Here is a 20,358-nt window from a genome sequence, read left to right as displayed (position 1 = left end):
GATTTGATTTATTATTTATTATGGTAATCTCCATCAATCTTAAAATGTCCCTACAAGCTTGGTAATCGAAGATTGTCCTGTAATTGAAGACCTTAAGCAAACTCAATTGGAAAGAAATCCCATGGTACCCTTTGTAGATTCTATTTCCTATTTTTATCTTCCTTTGGTACGTTTTAATAAGCATGGGCAAACTTGATTGATGCAAGAAGGCAACCAACAAGTTTGGGGGGAAATCACCATATTGCTCAAAGGTCATGTCGAAATCGCCGGTGCAGTAAACCTGAGGCCAAAGGTCCTCTACCACCCAAGTAAACCCCGCCTCCAAGTAAGTATTACTCCAACTTTGTAAATAGTTAGTTCACTTATCATTACATATTTTATCTCTTTGAATCTCTTTTTTAAGTTTACTCTCACACAAAAGACTATGTGAAGTAAGTTTGGAGAAGAGTCTACCATCACACCATATGCTCTGTTTTATCTACTTGTCATAAGTCTTATGCATAGCGTTGTAGATGGTTAATGCATAGAAACCCCAATGTGAATTTGGCCTAATAGGGTAGACTTTAGCCATTGATACACTGAAAAAATGGAAAACCATGCTTGAATTTCTTACTTGTTCACGTCTTAATGGAAGTCGCTTTATTTGACGCTATTCATGTGAATTTGGACTTAATTTTGACTTGTAACTAGTCCAAGCATCCTCCCACTCTTAGCCCTTTCTTCTTTTCAAGTCAACATTAATTCGTTGGTGAGGTCTTTTATGAAAGCTTGAGATATGCATAATGTTGACAGTATTGGGTACAGCAAGGTTGATCTCCATTACTTGCTAGCTTTATGGTTTCATGATTGGCTAGCTTTTAAGAGGGAAGGGAGTATTGAGAGAGTAAGTTTGGGAGTGTGAGAACAGAAGAGAGGAAAGAGTGAACTCAAAAGTCTAGAGGAAGAAAAGTCTATAGGGATCAAAAAAAAATAAAGTTCACAAAGAAAAAATTAGCTCTAAGAGTGTCAAAATAAAAGAGAAAAACCCTTATAGCAAGGAAAAAATAAAGAAAGTATGGGGAATAAGAAAGAATGAGAGCTAAAGAAAAGAGAGGTGAAAAAGTACCTAGTACACAAAGAAAAGAAACAAAGGATTCATGTGGTGAGAGTGTTCTTCGGTGATCTGAGTCTTTTGGTGAGTGAAAAGAGAGATTGGCAATGATAATGAAGGGTAGAACTTGCTTTATGATAGAGATGCGGAAGCTTATACGAACAAAGATCCAAAAGGAGTGCAGATGACCTTGAAGAATCAGTAGAACCTTGACGTTGTTGATACTCTCAACACACGACAAGAAGGGTTTTGATATTTGCGATGCTCTCGACAAGATCAAAAGGGCTAGAGTACTCCTCTAAATGTTTTCAAAGCTCTGAATTGCAATTACTACTAATCTTGTAAATAAAATCCATCCTAATCTATAAAGGATTCATAATCTATATTATTAAAGCAGGATCCTATTTGTTTTTTTACTAATAGGAGGGGACTGCCGAGAGAACACTTTGAAGCATTACCATTTTTCCCGCAGAGGAGAGGAATTTATTTGACCAACCTCGGGCTTTCTGTTTAATCTTGTCAACTATAGAGGAGAAGATGTCCCACTTTTTGCGTCCAAAGTGCTCCGGTAAGCCGAGATATTTCCCGGTTCCTCCCTCTTTTTGGATTTGGAGTTCTCCTTTGATCAAGTGTTTGAGAGACGCCGGTGTTTTCCGAGAGAAGGTAATGACAGGTTTTTCTTTGCTAATGGCTTGACCCGAAGCAGTCTCGTACTTGTCCAAAATACTCGTGAGAGCTGCACAATTTTCCCGATTAGCATCAAGGAAAAACATTGTATCATCCGCAAAGAGGAGATGGTTGATACGAGGGCAGGTTCAAGATACCCGAAGCCCTTGAAGAGACCCATCTTCCTGTGCTCTGTTACATAATCCCAAGAGGACCTCGCTGCACATAATAAATATGTAAGGAGAAAGGGGGTCTCCTTGACGGATTCCCCTACTCGGTACTACCATCCCTCTAGGCAAGCCGTTAATGAGGAAGGAGTATGTAACAGTATCGATACATTGCATGATGCAGCTGACAAAATCTTGGTGGAATCCCAACCGAAGCATGACAAGGGAGATGAATTCCCACCCAAGACGATCATACGCCTTGCTCATATCCGTTTTAACTGCCATTGCACATCTCTGTTCCGCCTTGGACGTCTTGAGATAATGTAACACCTCGTGAGTAATCAAGATGTTATCTCCTATTGCACGACCCGGTACAAAGGCGGACTGATTCTCCGATATCAACTTCCCCATGAGAGGTTGGAGCCGACGGGTGAGGAGCTTGGAGAAAATTTTGTAATAAACATTACACAAGGCTATCGGTCTATAGTCCGAGACCTTTTGCGGGTTGGTGATCTTGGGAATTAGGCGGATGTTGGTTTCATTAATAATCTCCGGTAAAGGCTCGCCCCTGAAGAAGCCTTGTACCTCTGCCACAATATCCGGACCGACATCCTCCCAGTGGGTATGAAAGAAACCTTCCGAGAAACCATCGGGGCCCGGAGCTTTCTCTGCATTGATTGAGAAAGCAGCCTCTCGGATTTCCCATTCCGAGGGAACAGCAGTAAGGGCGTTGTTCTCCTCATTAGAGACTATTGGCCGAAGTGCATAATGCACAGTCTCTTCTCTATCGCCCGGTAAGGAGGAGAACATCTTCTGGAAATAATTCCCAATCACTTCAACTATCTCCTCCTCTTTAAACACTGCTTGTCCATCTTCATTCTCAATCACCAAGAAGGAGTTCAAACGTTTCCTGTTCTTTGTGGCAGCGTGAAAATATCCAGTATTGCGGTCCCCGAGCTTAAGCCACAATAACCGGCTGCGTTGTTTCCAATACTCTTCCTCTGCTAAGTAGGCTGCCTCAAGCTTTGCCGCGATATCTTGGATCAGGACAGTATCATTCGTCGTGCTGGAGAGAGCAGCATTAAGCTCTGATTTCTTCTGCTCAATAATAGCATGGCTGTTCCTGTGTTGTGCTTTATTCCAAGCAGAGATGGCACTCCTAGTAGAACTTAGCTTCTCTCTAACCGTGCCCGAACCGGAGTCCCGCCAGGCATCAGAGATCATCTTCTTTGCAGCTTCATTTTTGCACAAGCGACGGTCGTAACGGAAGCAACCACGCCTCCTCCGTGGTCCTATGTCAAAGAAGGATAAAAGTGGCTTGTGATCAGAAGTCAGATCAGCTTCCAGATACTGGCACCGAGCTGATGGGAATTTCTCTGCCCATAGCGTGTTGGCTGCAGCTCTGTCTAACCGACATCTCACTAGATGTTCACCCCGTTGGCCTCGCCAAGAGAGCGGATCTCCCGTATGTTGGAGATCAAAGAGATCCCCCTCTGAGAAGAATGTTCGCATGTCTGAAAAAGATCCTTCAGGTCGATCTGGACCTCCTTCTTTCTCCGTAGCGCCTAGGAGATCATTAAAATCTCCCGTAATGAACCAAGCGTCTTCTCGAATGGTTGCTTTAGTAACCAGTTGGTCCCACATTTGGTTCCTTAGGTTTCTTTCAGTACTCCCATGAACAAAGGAAGAATAGAAATGCTTGCCTTCAAATTCAATAAAGGTTTCAATTACATTGGGAGTTGATTCCAAGATTTGAAGCTTTAAATCAGACTTCCAAAAGAGGCCTAGTCCGCCCGCCCCATGGCCCGTTGGGGGAACAAGATGATGACAGTCGAAAGGTAGATGCTCCAGCTTCTTTAACACTACCTCGTCGGGGTTTTTTTGACTCCATGATGAAGATGATATCCGGGTCGAACTTCTTTGATATCTTCTTCAGTTTCCAAACTGTCCGGGGATTCCCCAACCCCTGACAGTTCCAGCTTAAAATTGCTAAGGAACAGGGTTGGATGGAACCCGAAAATCCATCCGACGTCTTGCGCTTGGGGGAATCAAGTTCACAATTGGAGCATTATCAGAAGAGGAGGGCGTTCCCGCAGTTGCGCCTCTTCACAGATTTTTAGCTCTTGGCTTGGTTTGTTTGACTGTTCTTCTTGATTTTTCTCCCTCTGGATTTTGCTTTTTTCGACCAGTAGGGGGTTTATCCAGCTGGGGTTTGTGCTTACGCACTCCAACGCTTTGTGAAAGTCCAGGACTTGCCAATACTTTCCTCGAACCTGGGGGCCTGCCTGGTTTTCTCTTCTTTGTTTTTGGGCTTGAAGTCTGTCCCTCATTGGTGACAATGCCAAGTCTTTCCACTGCTGGAACTCTCTCTGTTTGCTCAACGCTCTGTCGCTCTGCAGAAACCACCGATCCCACAGCCTGGGAGCCTAGTCTGTTAGCAATTGGGATTCGATCCAGAGACCCACTTGGAGTACTCAGTCTCCTCGAGTCAAGACCCTCTGTAGCCCCTATCTGAGACGGCTCCTGGTTAACAGGTACTGGACCAAGCCTGGTCTTAACATGAGATCTTTCTAGAGACCCTGCATCAGTAGAGGAGCATAGATTTGTTGTATATCTAGCCTCGGTGAGTACAGGAAGTGGTCCTAGTCGTGCAGAAACAGGGGTTCTAAGGCTGGCCTCTTTTTCACCACTGCCAATGCCTTCCTCAGTCGCCGCCTGCCTTGCTCTGAGGATTTTTGCATTTTGAATAGCATTCTTCTCAATATTACCCTTGAGCTCCGCTAATCTGAGCCTTTTCCGTCGTGCTGCACTTTCAGTCGGGTCCGAGCAGGCAGCGTAGTTTGTCAAAGTTTCACGAATTTCCCCTAAGGCATACTCTACAGCCTCTGGTGGGACTTTGTCGTTGCACATCGGGAGGGGAATCCCCCTTACAGATGGCTGAAGATTTATGCGTGAGGCAGAAGATAACTCTTGTGGAGTAGGGCTTCTATCTCTCAGCGAAGGTCTTCGATCCTCCTCGCGTCTCCTATAAGGATGGTATTGTCTACTCTTAGACGAGTGGTAAGCGTGGGAATCCCCACTAAAACGATCAGAATAATTGTGAGAGTCCTCTCTTCCTTCAAAGCCATATCTTCCCGAATTATGTTTGTGGCCTGGAGGTCTCTTGAAATGCTTAGGTTGCCACTCTTGGCGATGGGAGTCTCTCCCTCTTGCAACTCTGTCACGACTGGGAGAGTGGTTTTGGGATACCCCATAAGACGGCGTACGATCGGTTAGGCGTCTCACCTCACCTCCATACGGTTGCCTAATGCCTTCATCACGGTGAGAATAAGCTCTGTTAACCACATCAGCCCGATCAGGACGTTTGAGATGCCCCGTCTCATTCCGAGGGGCTTGAGAGCTGAAGTCATCTTTGTGGAGGCTGGCTTCCTGAGTCACCAAGAGTGCTTTCTTCAGAGCTTTTGCCTCCAGACAGTCACGTACCTCATGGTCCAGCTTGTTACATTGCGAGCAGTGACTCTCTAGTCTCTCGTACTGAAGGGTAGCTACAACTTCGTCTCCATTATCATACTCTATCACCGATTTTTTGATGAGGGGGAGGCGTCCATTAACATGGACTCGCATCCGGATGGCCGTGGAGGTAATTTCTGCAGTCTCAAAGGTACCAATGTCCTGCCTCATGTTGCGAATAGTTTGCTCTGACCACAGGTGAATCGGAATGCCATGTACTTTGATCCAAAAAGGGATCATAGATGGGAACTCAGGCGAGGTAGTAGGTTCCCACCTTTGGAGGATAATCATCCATCTAGCATAATGGTACGGTTATTTCTCTAGAACCGTGAGTAGGTCAGATTCGAGCTCAAACTGGAACTGGAAGAGACCCAAGCCAAGATCAGCGCCCACAGGAGGAATGTCTGTTTTCCAATGCTCAGTGAAGAACGGTATGAGGGACCATACTTTCTGCATCGAAAGGTTTGTAACCCTACCAATTAGGGTTAGGGAATGCTTCTGCTTTAGCGTAGCTATATCAGGCCCCACCGCTTTAACCCTAGCTGTGCGCGGAGCCGGAACATGCTCGAGAGCGACTGCCTTCCCTTTGTCAGCTGAAGAGAGACGGCGCTGCATAGTACCAAGTAGAAATGTGAACCGGTAAAGTTATCAAGGGAGGACCCGAGGGAGCCCAAAGATGTTTAGCAACTAAGTAATCGCTTAAAACAGAGGTAAGCAACGAGTTGAGAAACAGAGTTGAGAAGCGGATTCTGCAGATGCTCGAGCTCTAAGAAAATCAGTAGCAGGATTAGATAAATTCTTGCTGCTAAGGAGGGGTTTGAAGAGATGGCGACCAGTAACCACTGGTGAAAAGGAGACTCTTAGCAGAAACTCAGGAAATGATCTTTCCATCGGCTTTCATCATCAAAGGCTGTAGGGGAGCAAGAAATCGGGCCGACATATCTGTTTCTGGTGGCGGCTCCGGTGAAAAACACGGCGGTGGCGGTCCCTACGACCCGGGTCGGGGGAAGAACCCGATGGGTTATTCTGCAAGGAACTCTATTATCCACCAGATTAGTCTAAAAAGAGGAACAATTTGAATCGAAGCTTCCTTTTGCAGTGTAACCAGACCCCAAACAGGAAGGTAACTGTCGGGTAAAAGGGTGAAAAATTCAAGCAGGAAAAGTCAAAAACTCCACTCGAAAATCGTGCCTGAGAGCGTTTTTCGTTCTCACCCACTCAACGAGTAAAATATGTTACCGGTATATTTTATTTACTAATCAAAACTCACGAAGATACAAAGAATATTATGTACACTATGTTTAACCTTATTTTCCAAACGGTATTTTAACAAGAACCAACAAACCTGTGTGAAACAAAAACAGGGATACATTATTGGTTTAACAGTAATTAACCTTCAGTCTAAATAATAAAGTATCTAACTTGGACATGATATGAAAATTGTCCCTCCTAAAACGTTGTAAAACATAAAACTACAAAAGTGATTTAGGTTTTTTTTTACATCATTAAATTGATTTAGTTAGATTACTGGAATATATCAAAATAATAAAAATCATCCGTCTCTGTAAATGCTAAAATATTCCTAAAGTTTATTTTCAAAACATTCACAATTTATTGCCCGATTTAGAGCACAACAACTTCAATACTACAAAAAATACCCACAAATCCCTGAAAAGCCTATTTGTAATGTATTGTGCCCCGTAAATAATGTTCAATTTGTGTGTGTATAAATGTTGCTACAGCTTATATAAATCCCAAAATGTAAATGTTGAAAGCAGCTTAAAATATATATTTGTTAGTGATTTTAAAGTTTGATCTATAAGTTAGCAGTATATTAATAATACATTTTAATCATACAATAAAACATGTAAGTAATTTTTTATACTAATAATTAGAGGTATATTGATACATAGATCCAAATATTTTTGTATAGTTACATTACTAATGTTATTAAAACCAACCGGTAACTAAACCAGTTGTTTTAAACCCTGGGTAAATATGATTCGACTGAGTTCAATCAGGTTCAATCGAATTAATTAAGTTAAACTAAAAAATTAAAATAGATTTGGATCTAAATAGTTTGGTAATTGTCTTTGGTAAATTCTATAAACATAATTAAATTTAGTTATTGAAGTTTTTAATAGAAATCATTATGAAATAAATTTAAGTATAAACCAAATGAAAATTAAATATGATACCAATATTTTAAATTTAAATATTAAATAAATATTTTTAATTTAAATATTAAATAAATATTTTTAATTTAAATATTAAATAACTATTTTTTACCTTAAATTTAAATACTAAATCAATATTTTTGCTCTAAATATTTAGATTTTGAGTAAATTACAAAGAAACCCAGTTTATCCACCGATTTAGATATATGCCATGTTCACAGTTTAACCGGTCCAATCGTTGGTTAATCCGGATCGAAAAACACTAAATTAATACAACACACATCCAATAAAATAAATTTATAACAAGAATTCAACATTAAACTAAAATAGTACAAGAGTAACTATTAAATTATCATGTTCTGATCTGTTGATATATCTATCAAAAAAGTAAACACCCGTGCGGGCGCACGGATCAACTTCTAATTATATCCTCTTAAAACTGAACACAAAACCAAATAAATAAAAACGAAAACCGTTGGGCCTAAGAGAGGCTTAGTACACTACATCATTTTATGTCTAGTAAATGAGTAGAATAATGGATACTGAGCATTGTATGCATCAGTTGTTCTATTTCTTAGATATATTATGCATAATGCCAACTTACTTGTTCTTGAGTGTAAATTTCCATCAAAGGAACTTAATAACCCTCTTGATTCACCAATATTCAAGCCTTCCTCCTCATTGCCAAATGGTTTGTGACTGATTGTCCATTTGTGAGAATGCACCTTGAGCTTAATGAATGTTAAATTGCTAGTGGATATGATTGCATATGGAAGTCAAGGCATGCGCTAGATAGAAAAACATTCGACTTTCGATAAGTATGGTGAAGTACGAAAGAGTAAGAATGGAGATTGTTTTGGAAATAGTAAGAATGGAGATTGCTTTGGAACTCTTTTTTAGGTTCAACTTTGTGTGATTCTTTTGGCTATGATTTCGCACCTTCAAACTTTTTTTCTAAAAGTTTCTTGCTTGTTTACTTGGTAAATGATAAGTTTGGGGCAATCAATGTATTGCTATTTTAATTTTTTTTAACCTCTTGTTTCAATTTATTACTAGAGTTTGATTCGTACGTCTTTACGGGTGTTTGTTCTTATAATTATACATATCAATAATTTTCTATAATTTTGGTAATGTATATATTTTTATATTTATCGGTATTAAATATTTGTTTAATATAACATTTATACACCAAAGTTTTTATTTATTTATCTAACTGTCAATTAGATTAGTGTTTATAATTTGTCTTAGTAGATTAACATTGGCTTGGTTTCGAACACAGACTCTCTCAGAGTATTTAAATGGACCCTAAAACATAAAATTATATATGTGTTAAGTGACCAAGATAATTGTAACTTAGTTTCGAATAACAAATGAGTTGAACCTGAAACGTGTTAGCGTCTCAGCCCGCTTCTTTATCATCCGACCACAATTATATCTTATTTTCAGGAAGACTTTTACTTATCCTGCTCTTAACCGGTAAAAATTTTCCTAAATTATTTTATTCCCAACAATGTCCATAAAAGAATAAATTATAGAGAAATACCTAGAATGACTCATATTAAATTTTAATTACTAGACTAAATTGAGATATAAGCAAATTTACTAAAAGCCCATGTCTAACTTGATTAACCACAAGTTTGCCATTGAAAAAAAAAAAAAAAAAAAAAAAAAAAAAAAAAAAAAAGGGTAATAGAAAGCTTCGTTTGTCGGGTCTCTCTTACAAGATCCACAAAACCAGAGTCAAAACATTCTCCATCGACAGTTTCCGTCGTCCCTATCCCACTCCGACAACAACTCCTCCGTCACAGCCGACTTCGATTTCGTCCTCTCCTCGTCAAGTCGCCATCGTTCCTGTCGTTCAAGACAAACCCTAGCTCCGATTTGTGTAGGTTTTTAAATCGACGAAATTGACACAGATTTATATTTGTTTATCAATCATGAAAACGATCTAGCTATATCTTACCAAAACAAACTGATAAGAAACAAAACAAACTGACTAACGAACGTTATATCCTATCTCATTCTCGGTTATTCCTCAAACCCACAAGCTTGAATTATTTTGATTAGGCATCTAATATGAACAAGAAGATGATTAAATAGTCAAGGTTTTCTTTAAACATATTATGTTTGGCAAAAGGTAGGACAGCTCGCGTTCAGTGAAATCAACTCCGTAATCATTCATATATGATTTTCACAAAATCTTCTTATCGTCAATTTTCAACTTTCCACAGACGAGAGAATGTTGTGATATACGTTTCTCCAATCAATAAGGATTGAAACAAGTGATTATTAAACAACCGTTAAAAAAAGAAAGAAAAGAGCATAAGGATTGAAACAAGTGATTATTAAACAACCATAGAAAAAATAAAGAAAAGAGTCTGAGTTTAATTAACTTAAAAATAAACCAAATTCGGAATTATTAGTAAACCGGGTCGAAATTAAAACTGGTTTACATAAACCAAGATTTTCGTCAATAAATCTGCTACAACATAAATTAAAAAATCTGCCACTACATTAAAAAAAAAGTCTGCCAACAATTTTAAATCGAATATAGAAATCTGACGTAAAAAAATAAGTCTAATATAAAAAATAAATCGGTCCATAAGAAAATAAGTTGATCACATAAATCTATTATTTCTAACAAATCTCCTATCTCATTCGACATACATATTTTTAAAAAAACTGTTTTCTGATCAAATAGGACAATTAACTCTGCTGTGTAAATAAATCTGACGTGTTTTAAAAAGTCTGACATCACTTTAAAGGTATATTTTTTTCTACACAGATTTTATAAATATATTTATTACTCGACAGAATTATTTTTTTAAACAAATCTGCCGTTGATCAAATCGTAAAAACGTTTTTTTGTTACAACTATATTCAAAGACAATTTCAACCATAAAAATATTCTAATAATTTTCAAAAAAATAAGAGTACTCTAGTAATTACACAATCTATTTGTGTCATTTTAGTAAACTTCCCTAAATTATATCCGTTATGTTTAAATAATCAACACAAACTTTCATCATTAAAATACACACCACATCTTCTCACCCTACCATGGAATGGAATAAAGAAAGAGACCTACAAATATAACAATTTTTAACGTAGAAGTACAAGAAAAGAAAACATTTGCTAACTTAAATAAAAAAAAATTTGCTATAGTACATAAGAATATGGGGAAAATCCCAGCTTTGATGATCATCCTCGCTTCTTCTCTTCTCTTTTTCCTTCAAACCCTCCAAGTTGTAAATGGCGTCAAGTGTTATGGAAGCTTAGCCAGCAACAGCAGCTACGCTCAGAACCGCCGCAATCTCTTCTCTAATCTTACTAATAAAGTCCTCACTAACGGCGGATTCTACAACGCTTCACTCGGCCAATATCCCAACAAAGTCTATGCTCTTGGCCTCTGCGCAAGAGGCTTCAGGCCAAAAGCTTGTCTCAGTTGTCTCGAAAGAATGACCCTGGAAACACAAAGGGATTGTCCAAACATCATGGATTCGTTCATATGGGGCAGTGACGATGAAGACCGTGTTTCTTGTCTTCTACGTTCGTCAAACCACTCTTTTGGGAACCTCGAGCTTAGTCCTCCTGTTACAGGGATAAGTCCAGATCATATCGGGCCATCTATAAACATGACCCTTTTCAGGCAACAGTGGGAATACACCGTTAATATGACCCTCGAGGCTGCCACAAAACCTGATACATCCTCTGTACACAAGTACTATAGTGCCGTTAAAGCCGAGTTCACAGCGTTTCCGAATGTTTACATGCTGGCGCAATGCACGCCAGACATAACTTCCCAAGATTGCAAGCAATGTTTGGAAGTTTGTCTGAAATACTTTAGAGAACAGTTTCCGGGAAGAACAGGGGGCATGGTTAGTCGCCCGAGCTGTTTATTCAGGTGGGATCTATTTTCTTTCCATGGTGTTTTTGATAATGTTACAAGAGTTCTAGCACTTCCTCGACCTCAGCCTCAGGAAAAAGGGAGCTCTATACCAGATAAAAAAGGTAAGACATATGTTGTAATATATAATAAAGAGATTATTAGACTAACATGGGTTTAGTAATTTCAGGAAGAAGCCTGCATTGGGGAATTATCACGATAATTGTGGTTTTTACTTTCTTCAATCTTTTGGTATTTATTGGTTTCTATAAAGTGAAGGCTTGGAAGATAGAATTAAACAACGGAATAAATGGTAAGTGCACCTTGTTTCTTGCTCCAGTCAAGCTTCCTGATGACTTATTTTTTTTTCATTTTAGTTGGTTGTGCAGAATACTCTGATTCAGATAGTCAACTTATGTTACGGTTCAATCTCGATATCATCTTATTGGCAACGGCTGACTTTTCGTCTGAAAATAAGCTTGGGCAAGGTGGATTCGGAACTGTCTATAAGGTAGTATAGTATAATTTCTATAAATTAATATTTGGTACATTAATAAAATAAATAAACAAAAATTGGTTTCGAATTAGATAAAATAAATATATTTTTTAAAACATCTTTTCTATTATTGAGATCTTGGTCTTGGATGAGTAACAAATCTTGAAAACGTACCGGTTTCAGGGGACACTACTTAACGGGAAAGAGATAGCTGTGAAGAGATTAACCAGAGGTGCAGGAGGAGATATAGAGTTTAGGAATGAGGTTTTACTCTTGACAAGACTACAGCATAAGAATCTGGTTAAGCTGCTTGGTTTCTGCAATGAAGGAGATGAAGAGATTCTTGTCTACGAGTTTCTCTCCCACTCAAGTCTTGACCGCTTTATCTTTGGTAAGACTTCGGAAGACCATTGCCGGAACAGAACCCATTTATATGAAACATTCTAATAGAGTTCCATCGTATACAAGAGCCATAAGTAAAAAAACACTTATAAATCAATTTATGATTTACATTCTCTGATATACAATACACTAAAAAAATCTGGAAAATATTTAACAGTAAAAATATTAAATGAATTATAAAAGATAAAAAGTACTATTATATAAAATTATAAAAGATTTTTTTATATCCTAAAATAATTTTGGATAGGACAGGCTTTGTGAGAGACAGCTGCATTTTCTATAGTTTTTAGAAACTCTTAGCAACAAAAGTGTTTCTTATAAATCTGCAGATGAGGAAAAGCGTTCACTTCTTACGTGGGAAGTGAGGTTTAAAATTATAGAAGGCATTGCTCGAGGTCTTGTTTATCTCCATGAAGATTCTCAGCTAAAAATTATTCACCGGGACTTGAAGGCAAGCAACATCCTTTTAGATGCAGAGATGAATCCAAAAGTTGCAGATTTTGAGACAGCGAGGCTGTTTGAAACCGATGAAACTCAAGCTGAAACAAAACGAATAGCTGGAACCCGGTAAAAACATATCAATCAGCTCTGAAGACATGTAAATGTGTTCACCATCAACTAACGTTATATATTAGTTTCATATATGCAGTGGATATATGGCTCCGGAATACTTGAATCACGGGCAAATCTCAGCCAAATCTGATGTATATAGCTTCGGTATTGTGCTTCTAGAAATGATAAGTGGTCACAGAAATAATAGCTTTGAAAGAGAAGGAATTGCAGCTTTTGTAAGTTTCTCGACATATCAATCTTCACGTATCTTCAAACTATGTAGAAAGTAAAAATGTAACTTTTCTTTTGGTCCAGGCATGGAAGAGATGGACTGAAGGAAGGCCTGAGGTTATAATTGATCCTATATTGGTAAAAATTCAAGTGTCGAGATTATTAAATTGATCCAGACTGGTTTGTTGTGTGTTCAAGAGAACCCAACAAATAGACCAACAATGAGCTCTGTAATGGTTTGGTTTGGAAGTGAGACCATCAACATTCCATTACCTAAGGCTCCTGCTTTCACAGAAAGTCATCCTCAGTCTGAAGATGGTACAATGTCCATGAGCAATGCTTTCACGGAGTTGAGTTCTCGTTGAGTTATATGTTACTAAATTATATTTCCTCTTATAATGTTGTTGTTGTATTAATAGGAATTAAACATTGTTTTGTTATTATTTTTTAATTTCACTTTTAATGAATTTAAAGTTTATTTGATTTCCAATAAAATCAATTTTATATTTTTATATTTAAATTTATGTTTTAATTTTGAAAAAAATACATTAATTGAAATCTAAAACATTAACCTTTTAAGTACAACAACAAAATTTAGAACATCAATATCAGAGAGAGAATATGTTGTTTAAAGGTATAACAAATATTCTAATTGTATTGAACTGAGAAAGTGAGTTGTAAAAAGTATGAATAAATACAATCCTAAGTTCTAGAAACCTTAATAAAAACTATATGATACTTTTGACATTTGACATAAAAATGTTATTTTGCCTTTTTTGCATAAATTAAAGAAATAATTTAAATTCATTAATATATGTCATTAATAATTATATTTATTTAATCAATAATTTTTGAAATAAATAAAATAATTTATAAAAAAATAATATTTACAAAAAAATATGACTAATCTGAGGGTATCTTGGACGTATGGAATACCTCAAATAATTCTCAAAGGGAAGTGTCGCCCACAAAGAGACTTTCTTTGTATAGATGCCGATGAACAATATAATTTAGTTCTACACAGCAGGTGAATCGAAATTGAAATGCATTGGCGTTTCAGATCTGTTAGTTTACCTCTCAACCACAAGGTCCCATGCTATTTTACAATTATTATTAATATTAAAATACATACAAATTACTTTAAAAATTATAAAATCATATTTTATGTAAAAAGAAAAGTTGTCAAAACGACATTTTTATGAAAAAGGAGTATTATTTATCAAGATTTGATTTACAATTGTCTTTTGTTATCTCCATGAGTCATGCCCATTCAAAGATCGGTAATTGAAGTTCTCAACGCTAAAAATGGCAAGATAAAGACTTTTGATAGCTAAGAAAAAGGAAGGGTACACGATATAACAAGGTGAATAAGAGAGCAGATTTGTCCATCTTTATTAATAATTAACGGCTGATCCAATGACGTATTATACCAAAAAAGATCTTATATGACGATCAGACAAAAATAGAAAAAGGAGCAAGATAAAGACTTTTCTTCCCTCAATTACTCAAGTGAAATGCAATGAACATGGAAATTTCACGCGTCCACCTAGGCCATGCAGGATAAACACTGAAGTAGTGTCATCCAAAGTTCAACACTTGTAAAACAACGTCGTTTCCTTTTCCAAACAATATTGACAAGTTGATCTGAGCAGAGTCAACTAGTTAAGCAGCCAATTTGAAAATTTCAAAGGGAGTTAGTAGACAAGTAGATCTGAATGGAGTCAATTCAGCCAACTTGGAAATATACAATGGAGTTAGTATAGGCAAGTAGATCTGAATGGAGTTAAGTCGTCAAGCAGCCAACTTAGAAATTTCCAATGGAGTTAAAGTGTCATAGATTTCCCTTAGAAATAGAGCTGTCAAATATAGTAAAGTTAAATTTCTGTTACAAGAGTTTATGATATTTTATGATTTTAATCCGATTTTCTATTAGTTTATTTTTACCTTAATGAAATAACGATAAACAATTAATATAATAAAATTCTAATAGTTAAATATGAAAATAACAATAATTAACTATTTTAAAAAATTATTATAAAAATTTTAAACGATATCTAATTTAAAATAAATGGAACTAGGTGTTTCGTCCGCATATGCGGGCATATACATTTTATAGTTACTTATTAATACAATAATTACTAATTAAAATATTATAATGGTAAATCCGTATTTTTTTCATTTGACTATTCTTATGTATTATGATTTTTTCTTGGAAATTCTTATGTATATTATATTAATTATTAATAAATAAATTTTCGAAATCACTCAATATTATTTTCAATTATATAAAAGTAATAATTTTAATTTTGTCTTGAAAATTATTATGTATACTATATTCATTATTAATAAAAATTAGAAATCACTCAATATTATCTTTTTAATTATATAAAAGTAATAATATTAATTGATTATTATTTAGTTATGTATTTCTGTTTTTTTTTAATTTTTAAGTTTTATTAAAAGATATTTCGGATAATCACAATATATATATATATATATATATATATATATATATATATATATGATCATTATCTTTTTATTTTAAAATATATATTTATGGATTTTGGATAATTATTATTATTATTAATTATTAATTTTGATCATTTATCTAATATAATCATTTAAATTCGTTTTTTAAGTAATTTATAAATTTTATTCATTAAGGGTATAAACGATATTAACTGCTCTGACTTTTAACGTGAGAGTTCCGTTGCGAAAAATCACTTCGCAAATAATAGTATAAATGTTATGAAAGACAGTATTTAATTTCCATAATGAATAACGATTTAGAAAACTTATGTCTTAAAAAGACAGTGTTCAAATAGACATTCACATAGACAATCCATTTGAATGCAAATTAAAATTTTATCTAACAATCATATATTTTAGTTCGTAAATTTTTATTTTTGAATAATGTTTTATTTAAATTTCAATATATCAGAAAAGTAAGTCTGTTTGAATATGTCAAACAATGAATAAAAATACATAACATAATTTTTTAATATTTAATCAGCCCATTGCATCCTGCACAATTAGACCCTAAAACAAGGTGTTGTGAACCTTTAAATTCACCACACCATTTATAACCAATGAAAATAACATGTAGATAATTAAATAAAACATTATAAATTTCTTTTAAAATAGTTAAAAAAGAATAATGCCAATTCTAAACCACAAATCTTAATTTTTAAATCCTAAGTATTAATTTCTAAATCCAAACTCTATACCCTAAACCAAAATCCTATACCTTAAACCCAATTCTTAGACCCTAAACCCAAACCATAAATCCAAATCTTAGACCCTAAACCCAAACCATAAACCTTAAATCTAAATCTTAAATTTTAGGGTTTACGGTTTGGATTTAAGATCTAGGATTTGGGTTTAGGGTATACAGTTTGAGTTTAGGGTCTAGGATTTTGGTTTAGGGTCTAGGATTTAGATTTAGGGTATTAGATTTAGATTTAAGGTTTATGGTTTGGGTTTAGGGTACTTGGTTTAGATTTAAGATTTATGGTTTGGGTTTAGGGTTTAGAATTTGGGTTTGGGTTTACGGTATAGAATTTGGGTTTGGAGTCAGGGTCTAGGATTTGGGTTTAGGGTATAGAATTTTGATTTAGGGTATAGGGTTTGGAATTATAAATTAATTTTTAGGGTTTAACAATTAAGATTTGTTGTTTAGAATTGTCATTATTCTTTTTTAAATATTTTAAAATAAATTTAATATGTTTTATTTAATTATTTACATGTCATTTTCATTAGTTATAAATGGTGTGGTAAATTTAAAAGTTCACCGTAGGGGGTGAACCTAAGTTTTGTCCCTAAAACAAACACTTTATTTTTGCATCAGTACGAGTTTCACACACTTTTGAAGTTTCGGTGTCCATATAAGATATAAATAAATTTTCATCCTGTTTTAGTAATCAACCCATCTCAGAAAATAAAACAATCCACATTTTCTCATACCCTACCATGGAATAAAGAAACATTACAATGTTCTAAAATCGATTATTATTAACTTATTGACAATAGTTAACTAAGAAGTAGAAGAATGAAAAGAAAAATTGGTATCTTACATAAAAAAAATGTGGAAATTCCCAGCTTTGATGATCATCCTCGCTTCTACTCTTCTTTTTCATCAGACTCTCAAAGTTGTTAACGGCGCCAGGTGTTTTGGAAGCTTAGCCGGCAACAGCAGCTACGTTAAGAATCGCCGCGATCTTTTCTCTACTCTTGCTAATAAAGTCGTCACAAACAGCGGATTCTACAACGCTTCACTCGGCAGTTATCCCAACACAGTTTACGCTCTTGGCTTCTGTGAAAAATACTACGAGCAAAAAGCTTGTTTCCGTTGTCTCGAAAGCTTGACTCTGGATACACAAACGAGCTGTGGAAACATCACGAACTCGTTCGTTTGGAGCAGTGACGATGAAGACCGTTTTTGGTGTCTTGTTCGTTCCTCAAACCAATCTTTCGGGAGCTTCGAGCTCATACCTCCTTTAATAGAGGCAAATCCAGATCATATTGGGCAATCTGTCGACATGAACCTTTTCATGCAACAGTGGGAGTCAACGGTTAATATGACCCTCGAGGCTGCCACAAAACCTGATAGTTCCTTGGTACATAAGTACTATAGTGTCGTTAAAGCCGAGTTCACGGACTTTCCAAATGTTTACATGCTGATGCAATGCACACCCGACATAACGTCCCAAGATTGCAAACACTGTTTGGGAGATTGTGTGGGATACTTTAGAGAACAGTTCCGGGGAAGAAAAGGGGGCATGGCTAGTCTTCCGAGCTGTTTATTCAGGTGGGATCTGGATTCTTTCCATAGTTCTTTTGGTAATGTTACGAGGTTTCCTGTGATCCATCGACCTCAGGCTCCGGAAAAGGGGAGATCTATACCAGATAAGAAAGGTCAAAACAAATGAGTTACAAATTTTTTACTTTTATTAGACTAATAACAAGTGTGTAAAATTTTGTAAGATAAAGAAGTCAGTAGAGGTACTCAACAGAGCAATAACAATTGTTTAACATTTTCAGGAAGAAGGATGAATACGGGAATTATCACGATAATTGTGGTTCTTGCTTTCATTAATCTTTTGGTATTTGTTGGTTTCTACAAAGTAAAAGCTCGGAGGAGAAAATTAAACAAGGCAATAAATGGTAAGTGCACCTTCTTCTTTCTTGCCTTAGTCAACCTTTCTCATTGTAAGACTTATTTCTTTTTGTTTTAGTTGGTTGTGCAGAATACTCTAATTCAGATGGTCAATTTATGTTACGGTTCAATCTTGATATGATCTCAATGGCAACAGCTGATTTTTCACCTGAAAATAAGCTTGGCCAAGGTGGATTTGGTACGGTCTATAAGGTAGTAAATAACATTTTTTCCTACTTATATTATTGAGATCTTAGTGTTAGGTGAGTAAAATCTTAATAACCGGTTACAGGGGATATTACTAAACGGGAAAGAGATAGCGGTGAAGAGATTAACCAGAGGTTCAGAAGGAGGTATAGAGTTTAGGAATGAGGTTTCAATCTTGACAAGACTCCAGCATAAGAATCTGGTTAAGCTTCTTGGTTTCTGTAATGAAGGAGATGAAGAGATTCTTGTCTACGAGTTTGTCCCCAACTCAAGTCTTGACCGCTTTATCTTCGGTAAGACTTGGAAAGACAGCTGCATTTTCTATAGTGGTTAGTAACTCTTTGAAATAAAAATGTTTCCACCAAATTTGTAGATGAAGAGAAGCGTTCGCTTCTTACATGGGAAGTGAGGTTAAAAATTATAGAAGGCATTGCTCGAGGTCTTGTTTATCTCCATGAAGATTCTCAGCTCAAGATCATTCACCGAGACTTGAAGGCAGGCAACATTCTTTTAGATGCAGAGATGAACCCTAAAGTTGCAGATTTTGGGACAGCTAGGCTCTTTGACACTGATGAGACTCGAGATGAAACTAAACGAATAGCTGGAACCCGGTAAAAGCATATCAATCAACTTTGAAGACACATAAATATGCTCACCAACAATTAACGTTGTTATACTTGTATATATGCAGTGGATATATGGCTCCTGAATACCTGAATTATGGGCAGATATCAGCCAAATCTGATGTATATAGCTTCGGTGTTGTGCTTCTAGAGATGATAAGTGGCCAAAGAAATAATAGCTTTGAAGGAGAAGGAATTGCAGCTTTTGTCAGTTTTCTTGGTCCTTGCTCTCTTATTTTTAAACCTAAAATAATTTTTTTTTCTTTTTGGTTCAGGCACGGAAGAGATGGGCTGAAGGAAGGCCTGAGGTTATAATTGATCCTTTATTGGTAGAGAATCCGAGTAACGAGATAATAAAGTTGATCCACATTGGTCTGTTGTGTGTTCAACCAAATGCAACAAAAAGACCAACTATGAGCACTGTAATAGTTTTGCTTGGTAGTCATTCCCAATCTGAAGATGATACAATGTCAGTGAGCAATGTTTTCACGGAGTTGAGTTGTCGTTAAGTTAAAACTGTTAATGATTAATCTGTCTGTTGTTCTTAAGGTAGTACCAAATGTTCTAATTGTATTGAATAAGAAAGAAAGTAGCAATAATTAAGAATATATACAATCCTGAGTTCTAGTCTTCTAGAAACATCTACAGAGGAAAGAATGGATTGCTAGAAGCTGAAAAGAGAAACTTTTAGTCGATGTTTTGCAACAGTCTGGTAACAATGTTATTGTAGATTATGGAGTATTGACATGTGGTTCTGTTTTCTCATCGTTATCTTTAAATTTAAACCAGCCAATCAACACTATAATAACATAATTAAATGTCTCTATGTCACATTAGATTTTTAAAGTTTTGAAACCATGACACGTTAAAAGTGAACAAAAAAACTAGAATCCTCTTTATATTATTTGAGGAGCACTTTTAACAATTAACCTTGCATTGATGTGTGATTAACACAATTGTTATTATTTAAGTGGTAATTTCATAGTTCTTCTCAACCCACTTATTAAAATAGATACAACTTACTAGAGTATTTACAATGCAACGACATTCAACATATTTATTACATCATGGACTATTAAACCTAAATGAAGAAATATAAATTGGTTAACTTTAGCGAACCAAACAAAATTTAAATATAAACCGGACTGTTACGTTATTTGTTTGACTGTTATATATCGTGTCAAAAGATAACTTAT

The 20,358-nt window shown here is 35.8% G+C and overlaps 1 protein-coding gene and 1 pseudogene across 1 annotated transcript; both read left to right on the top strand.

The window, feature by feature from the left end:
- Window positions 1-10,786: 10,786 nt before the first annotated feature.
- Window positions 10,787-13,660, top strand: LOC108830364 (putative cysteine-rich receptor-like protein kinase 39; annotated as a pseudogene).
- A 3,487-nt stretch (window positions 13,661-17,147) lies between these two features.
- Window positions 17,148-19,927, top strand: LOC108844477 (cysteine-rich receptor-like protein kinase 40). Its single transcript, XM_057005933.1, has 7 exons — window positions 17,148-18,091; window positions 18,218-18,340; window positions 18,412-18,545; window positions 18,625-18,832; window positions 18,913-19,150; window positions 19,231-19,369; window positions 19,438-19,927. The coding sequence occupies exons 1-7, from the start codon at window positions 17,260-17,262 to the stop codon at window positions 19,669-19,671; spliced, it is 1,908 nt and encodes a 635-aa protein (XP_056861913.1). The 5' UTR covers window positions 17,148-17,259; the 3' UTR covers window positions 19,672-19,927.
- Window positions 19,928-20,358: the final 431 nt, after the last annotated feature.

This window comes from Raphanus sativus, chromosome 3 (assembly GCF_000801105.2).
Source record: "Raphanus sativus cultivar WK10039 chromosome 3, ASM80110v3, whole genome shotgun sequence".
NCBI classification, from domain to species: Eukaryota; Viridiplantae; Streptophyta; class Magnoliopsida; order Brassicales; family Brassicaceae; genus Raphanus; species Raphanus sativus.
This window is presented reverse-complemented; position numbering and strand designations above follow the sequence as displayed.